This window comes from Neltuma alba, unplaced genomic scaffold, assembly GCF_004799145.2.
Source record: "Neltuma alba isolate B1F8T4 unplaced genomic scaffold, ASM479914v2 tig00007117_pilon, whole genome shotgun sequence".
Classification (NCBI taxonomy): domain Eukaryota; kingdom Viridiplantae; phylum Streptophyta; class Magnoliopsida; order Fabales; family Fabaceae; genus Neltuma; species Neltuma alba.
The window spans coordinates 6,320-14,434 of NW_021634679.1; the positions used below are offsets into that span (position 1 = coordinate 6,320).

Below are 8,115 nucleotides of genomic sequence, written 5' to 3' on the forward strand. Positions count from 1 at the left end.
AGGGGTGTTTGGATATAACCAAACCATGGTTTGAAAAAACTTCTGGAGAATAGATTCTGGAAAGAATAGATTTTTTGAAGAATAGATTTTGTGAAAAAGTAATTCTGAGAAGTGAGAGTGTTTAGATAGTTGTTACCAGAAGTACTTTTTACATGTACAAATTACTAAAAAATGCATAAGTTAATATGATACTTACAGAAAAAATATATTTTATGATATATTTTAATTTGAAGGAATAAAATTGTTAATAATATATTTTTTATTAACATAATTAATAATACATAAGATAATATAATTAATAAATAATTAATATGTATATATATTTATAAGATATAAGATTAAATATATTTATAAAAAATATGTTTATAAAAAAAACAACAAGATACATATCCTATAAGCTCTCATACTCTCCCTTTTTTTCCAAAAGCAAAATTTTTTTACTTTTTCCAAAACCATAGTTTTGGAGCCAAAACCATGGTTTTGACTCAAAACCATGGTTTTGGTTTTTATAAGGGTGTTTTGGGTGGTTTGGGTCCCCAAACCATGGTTTGGGTTGGAACCCAAACACCCCCTTAAAGGGCAAGCATCATCAAATGCTGCCAATCAGCCAAGAACGCCCTCTAAGCAATTCCCATAAAGGACAAAAGTATTATTTCCCAGACTGTCACACAGTTATCTGCATAAAAAGTTTTCAAATTTCATCTCAAGATCATTAATCATTTCATCAATCATCAATGCAAATATCAATCATCAGAGTGAAGCTCGTCTATATCTACTAAATGAAAATGGAAACTTAACTCTGGTACAATTTGCTGAGCCCCATCCTGTCCCACTGGTCCCCTCTTTTTATCAAAAGCCAGAAACAAGACTTTTACTGACAAGCAACAACGATGGTAAGAAACAGCTTATGGTTTCCACCAGTTCCATCCATTAACTAGCCACAAGCTGATCAATTCACTGATTTCATATAAGGTAAAAAGGGATCTCCCAAGAAGTTGGACTAGAAAATTGTTAGATAAATGCAAATTAGCAATTGCTTTCAGACACGGTGAAGCAAATTTTGCTATTTGAACGTTCGCAAAAACAAGCCTCAATCTAAAGTCCAGTGCAGCACTGATGCGTCCGCAGAACAATATATTGTTCAGATAATCACTTCTACTGAGTTTTTCCTAGGCTTTATGGCTGTTAAACTTGTTCAGATATACAATCAACCACTAATCCAATCATTATTATATTTCCTATGAAATCAAATGGACAAGAATTCTATATTAGAATATTATTAAACCTTGCAAAATACATTTCAAGTGAGCACTAAGGAGAATACATGAGGTAGAAAGCAGAAAAACCTACATAACAAAAATGTGGAAAGCAGATAACATCTCCGCACTGGGGCTATCTGTGACAAAGCCTGCCAACTAATCTTGCATACAAGTTCTGCAATAAAGTCATAACATGGAAAGAACTTGTCCCTTCAATTCTTTCCTAATCAGAGGAAGGCACTTACCTGAGCCTACATTAAAGCTCATTTTAGAATTTTGGGGATGCATTACCTTCCATTTTCATGAATGACCTCTCTGCTCATTCTTCCAAGAATTTTTAGCAGCTTCAATAGAGGATTCACTGGAATCTCCATTTCCGTCCTTCGGTTTTGAGAAGAAAGGATCCCATTCATGAGGTCCTACCTCATGCTGCCCCTCGTCCAACAATGCATATTTCCAGCTGTTCTCCTCAATGAAGTTGTCGTTTGTATGCCCTGCAACGATATCCTTCCTTAAATTTGAAACCTTGTCAATAACTGCCTGTACAGCAACATCAAAGGCATCTTTAAGAGTTTCCAATTTAGAGCGAGGATCGGCATATACAAGTCTTGGAATGAGACCAATGACCTCCTCTCTCATGATTTTCACCTGCTCAGGAGGTATCTGCATTAGCCTTTCCTCTATACTCACATTCCTCTTTCGAATATCATCCTCCGGAATAAAGACAGAATATTTGGCATAGTCCTTAGGAAGATGCCATGTATATTGTGTGTATGCTGAACCTGGATGGAAGAAGACAGGTATACAACCAGCCAGCATTGAATCAAAAGCAGATCTTCGGGTGTACGAGTCACCCTGGGGTTGCAGGCAGAAAAGCGAGCTCTGAAACATTTGCATTATGCTGCTTGGAGAATGGCATTTGCTTTCACCAAAGTCACATTCCAACAGCTTACCAACCTTTGACTTCTTGCATTGGTCAATTATCTGCCCCCTAATCGATTTGGAGTTGTCAGGACGTGGAGCTCCAGCAAACGAGAATAGCCACTTCCTCTCTAATCGTCTCATTCTGTCCTGCCAGATGAACACATCAGCATCTTTTGCAGGGTGGAAGTATGTGGGATATGGAATAGCAAAATCATTGGCATTCCAGGGACTGGATTCGACCACAAGCATGGACATATTCTTCGCTGCTGGTAAAAACAGAAGCTTACTACCCCAATCTGATTCTTCATCACTTAGTCTCCGGAAATCCCATGTTATCCTTCCTGCAACAAGAAAATGGTCTCTACCATTCATTATACCCCACTCTGGCCTCTTCATAAGCCATTCAACGAGCTCAAGTGATGCAGCATCTCTCCTTGAAATATTATAACCCCAAAGATAACGTGCAATATCAAACCCAGCATAGAAGGGTACAAAAATCGCGGCAGCAATAGATGAATCCTTTGTCAAGCAGTCGTACTGTTTCATCCTATTGTTGAATATCACGTCAACGGCAAACTGATTTGTAGCGTACCATCCCGTATCTGAGAACACCCCTTCAAAATTCTCCAGTGGCGGACCAAGCCCAGCATTAGTGGTAAACTTGCACATATTAGTCCACAAGCTTAACGTCCTGCAATCCTTCAACATATCCTCGTTAAACTTTGAGGGAAGATCGTGCACATAAATATACCTCCCTCCACAAGGGTCACTCTTGTTTTCGGCAGTTCGCATTGCTTTCATGAATGGATGATTCTTCTGTGGGCTTTGTACCTGATGGTCATTGTCATCTTTTGGAGGCTCCTGCAACTGATGAATGCCAATCTTTCTAGGAGGGGTTTGCCGTTGACCGACTTTGGCTACAGGGACTGGAGAAGATTCGCGAATAACAGAAGCAGGTTCTAGTTTGGTTGACTGATCAATATTACTACCTCCTAGCACCACAAAGTGGAAGTACAATAGCAAAAACCAGAAAATAGCAGACAAGGATGCCAAACAGCAAAGCCGAGAATTCTGGCCTTTTACTGTTCCTTTCTCCATTTGTCCAGGGAGACCGCCCGCCAAAGGGCGTTTTCTCATTTCATTCCGATCACAATCGAATATTCAGCAAGTTAGTCACGAAATTGACATTCTTTCGCTTGCCCACAAAATAAAATCCGAACTTACACCCCAAAAGCTTACATCAACGAAATACAACTAAGACATAAAACCCTAGACTAAAGAGGAATGATTAATCTGAGCATGGGATCAGCTCCAGAGCAAAAGAACTGATTGCCGCGGCAAAAGTATTTGCCAAATACAAAGGAATGACTAATGAGTTGGTGGGAACAGACGGAAATGGAAAAGAGCAAGAAGGAATCAGAAAGAGTATGGGCCCAATTATGAGTATCAAAATCAGCACGACTCACGAGGAGTGAGCGAGCGTCTTTGATTAGATCAATCTAGTAGGAAGCAAAATCACAAGATTTAACGACTCAAAACCGGAAAACCCGCGCCGAATAAAGCAAGAGGGAGAGAATCGAATCGAATTACTTACGGAAAGAGTCGTTCAGCAGCAGACGGAATTCCAGAATTTGAAGGAGTGAATTTTGCAGGGAGGTAACAGAAGAAAGGAGAAAAGGCAATAAATGAGCATGTAAATTGGCTGTTGGAATGCGAGAATGATGGGGGGTGCACGTTAGCTACGTGCGCGGGGTCAGTCATGTGTCGGTCACCTATGAGATTGTGACACGTCGAGAAATGTGTGACGTGTACGTTGATGAAAGTGAGGCCTTGCCCCATGATTTGCGTTTGCATGCATTTGCAACGTTTCAGGCCATTACATGGCTGATTTGTTTCGGCCCAAAATTAAAAATTTTAAAAAAGAAAAATAGATCGGTTCAATTAGGCCCTGTACACGTGGAATCTAGCTAGTGGACTAATATTCTGTTTGATAGAAAGAATTAAAAATGAGAAATAGAGATTGTGATTACAGTTAAAAAAATCATTAAAATAATATTTGGTATGAATAATTGCTTGTTGTATAGGATTAGACAAATCTATAGAGGTGGAATTAGAGAATACCACTTCTCCCCATGGTATCCCCCAATCCTATATACATAGGTTTGGTTAATCCCTTATAACAAATAATTTTTTATACTAAATATTCTTTTAATAGTTTTTTCAATCCCAATCCCAATTCCTATCACTAAATTTCAATCCTTTTTACCAAACACAATCTAAGAGTCCCTCACTGTGGGATAATGGTGCTTGTTTTTCCTTTGTATTTCTCAAAACTTCCTAATAAATAAGCCAAAGTTTCATTGGAACTTTTCTTGGACAAACAAAACTTTCATGAGAATTTTTTATATATATATTTTGTCTTTTTTCCTGCTTGATGGATATAGTAAGAATAGCCTTATTCCAGCACTGTCGTAATACTACCTCCAATTTTTAATATAAAACTAATTAACCAATTTAAGTAAATTAAAAAAGTTTGTTAAGTTAGTTATTTGTAATTATTTTTTATAAAATACCCTTATTAATCATGTGTATTACCTAGAACTATCATTTGATGAAACATTTAACATATGTAACTATTACAAATATTATCTTGAAAAAACATATAAATGTAAGAGAAAGAGTAGATTGAGGTCTTATATTTAGGACCAAATTGAAAGTTAAGCTAGCTCTTATATTAAGAACCGGAAGTAGTATAACAGCACTAGCAGGATGCGTTTTAGAAGTGTTATAAAATGATATTATTTTTTTAAGATTGTTATATTTGTATATTTCCAATAATTTGATCACAATGGATAAGCAAATCTTAGCATCTTTTAATAATTTAATGCGAATTCATCAATGCTGAATCCCCACATCTTTAAAGAGAGGAAATATTCTAGAAGTTTTTGGAATGGGCACAAAAAATAATACTTTTCCGGTTCTAAATATAAGATCCCTTTTATCTTATATATATATATAAAAAGGTTTTATATTTAAAATCGGAAGAATACTAATCATTGGGTAGGGGCGTCACCAATTATAGGCAGGGAAACTGGTTTGGAAAAAGTCAAATATTGACCAAGCCATGCACATATAGGGGACCACTTGCATGAAAAGAAAATGATGCTGCTACTCTTGTTTGTTGATTTGCCACTTGAACTATATTTATCATTGTTAGTAATTATGAGTAATATTAGTAAGTGGTTTAATTAAGTACATTGTCGCCCTTTTTGTGGATTTAGAGCCGTTTGCATTAGATTAAATGCAAAAACTATTAATTACCATGATCATAGCTAGCTGTGGAAAAATGTCCAACAAAATCTGTGTCATTGGATTTTGAATTTTGGACATGATGATTTAATTATCAGAATACCAACTCTATTAGTCGTTAGTATTATTTGATCTTAAAATCTAGCTAAAAATTTTTCGTTGATTATAAAAATAAACGGTAAGTGCTTAATCTATTTTATTTTTAAAATTTATATTTAGTTAAATTATCCTCATTGATTGTACAAATAAATTTATGTACCCATGGAGTAATTTCTGACACAAACGATTAAATTCATGTTTTAGAAAAATCAATATACATTTTTTATAAATAAAATTTGTTTGACTAATTTTTTTAATGTTAATAAATTATTTGTTGAACATTTACATTTATACTACTACTAGTGTATTACAAGACACTTCACTGCCAATCACTAACTTGGTTTGTGTGGCAGTGTGGGTTCGAATTCTCATCCCCTCGTTTAAAGATAAAATCGTCTGCAAGTCACATCCTAACTAGCAAAATCCCAGAGGCAAGACGAGGCGCAGTTTGGCCTCGCTGGTTCAGACAGTAATAATAAAAATTCTGGTTGAGGATAGCAGCCGAAAGAGGAAAACTAAGAAAGCAAAAAGAAGTAGGAGACAAAGCCAAAAACCAAGCCTTGAGATAATGTTAGTTGTGGTAGTTGGTCGACCCAGCTTGAGATCTTCAAAGTTCAACCTAATTCCTGGCTCTGTCATCTTCAATTGGCTGCCACAGAGCACCGAGTTGGACACACCCTGAACATTACTGTTTATATAAATGTTGATGCAGCAGCAATCTTTTGATTCACATTTGAAGCTTCTCTGGTACACTCGCATTGATGCTCCAACGTTGTTTCCTTCCAGGTTGATGCACTCAGACGAACCATGCTTGTCATTCGAGTCACCTTCTTGATTATGATGTTGGGTTTTGTTCATCTTTCATGGGAGGCTGTATTGCTTTCTCTGCGAGGCTTTCCTAAGTAATGAGAGAATACATGTTATAGATCTGTCGGTTCCCTTGCAGCTGAAGAAAACCCTTGTGACAACGGAATCACTTGAAGGACACTCAAAGCCGACACAAAACTTTGGTAGTTCTGTTTTCTTTCAAGGCTAAAAACAAACATATACAGGCATTGATATGCCAAAAGGCAGATCCACATGCATTACGTTACATATTTTTAAAGTTTACCCAGATATACAATTCAGCAGAAAATGACCACAGCTATTTTATTATGAGTACCGTAAATGATATACTATCTCCGGTCCTTAATATAATAGTTCGTTTGACTTTTATTTTGGTTCTAAATATAAGATTTCAATCCACTTTATCTCTCATATTTATCTTTTTTTTTTAAGGTAGTCCTTGTAATAATGGTAGTTCTTGTAATAACGGTAGTTCTAACCAATACACTTGATTAGCAAGGATATTTTAAGAAAGACAACACATATTTATTACAAATAACTAATTTAACTGGTTTTCTTAATCTATTCAAATTAGTTAACAAGCTCTTACATTAAAGACCGGAAGTAGTGTTAACTTATCCTCGTGAAAGCCATTCTGTATTTATAATTAGGCATCAGCTATGTGCTGTCCATCAGCCCTACAACAGGTGGGAATCTATTTTCTGAAGAAATTTTAACGAGTTGCAGTAATTTGTGACATTCCTTTGCCCAATAATATTCAGGAGATTACAAGGAAATCGAGGAAGTTGAAGAGTCAGCAACGTTGTGGAATTAAACAGAGGCTGTTAATATATCAACTGATATTTGGCTTCCATCTTTATCAATCAGGAGAAAAAAACTAAAGCCTCGACAATTCCATCTTAGCGACTTAAAAGCAAGGTAGTGAATATGGCCTTCTTCGTTCAGCTTCAATTATACATTTCCAGTAACTGGTGGGGTCATGATCTGCCCCATTTCCATTTTTAGCGTCTTCAATGGAGTTGATGGAGATGCCCTTAAACCAGAGACGTGAATAATAAATCCCATCATAGATGATACCTCCATGCTCTTTGAATGACATATTACGTTGATGATAAATTTAGATGTTAATGACCGACGCAATGCAGTGCTACAAGTTTCCCAGCCAGTTAAGGGTTCACTTCTTCAAAGCTGTGGTTTCTTGTCTCCTGCTCTTCTCCTGCGAGAAGACATAGCCAGTGCCAGGATGAATTCAAGTTGCAGAATCACATGAGAAGATGCGTAGTTGCGGACCAATAAGTTTAGCATTAACATCAGCCTTTTCCATCACCGCTTTGATTGAATTTTTATCTCTTGGGTTGTATTTCATTGGCATAGTCTGGGAATCACAAACAGCGGATGGGAACTACCTGTTAAGAGAAGGGTGGGTGGACTCTTTAAAGTTAAAAGGAGGGCAAGTCATCATCTCACACTGGAACTAACTCTCCTAAATCCTCCATCAGTTTGAGATGACAATGCGAATCTTCAGAACCTCAAGGGACATTCACTTGAGACCCCGTTTTAGATGGAAGAGAATGGTATTATCAAAAACGTGCAGTAGAATAGGTCAGTTAAAATAGTTCCACTCTGAGTTCTTTCCACAGCAACTGTATCCAATAGTTCCCTATATCAAGGAGAAGTC

At 36.7% G+C, this 8,115-nt stretch overlaps 1 protein-coding gene across 1 annotated transcript; it reads right to left on the reverse strand.

Annotated features, from left to right (window-relative positions):
• Nucleotides 1-1,202: 1,202 nt before the first annotated feature.
• On the reverse strand, nt 1,203-3,849 carry LOC114751823 (xyloglucan galactosyltransferase MUR3-like). Its single transcript, XM_028940508.1, has one exon. The coding sequence runs from the start codon at nt 3,318-3,320 to the stop codon at nt 1,560-1,562; it is 1,761 nt and encodes a 586-aa protein (XP_028796341.1). The 5' UTR covers nt 3,321-3,849; the 3' UTR covers nt 1,203-1,559.
• Nucleotides 3,850-8,115: the final 4,266 nt, after the last annotated feature.

Bases quoted from the DNA above. Each gene is read 5' to 3' on its own strand.
- LOC114751823 (XM_028940508.1), bottom strand. From the start codon at position 3,320: ATGAGAAAACGCCCTTTGGCGGGCGGTCTCCCTGGACAAATGGAGAAA.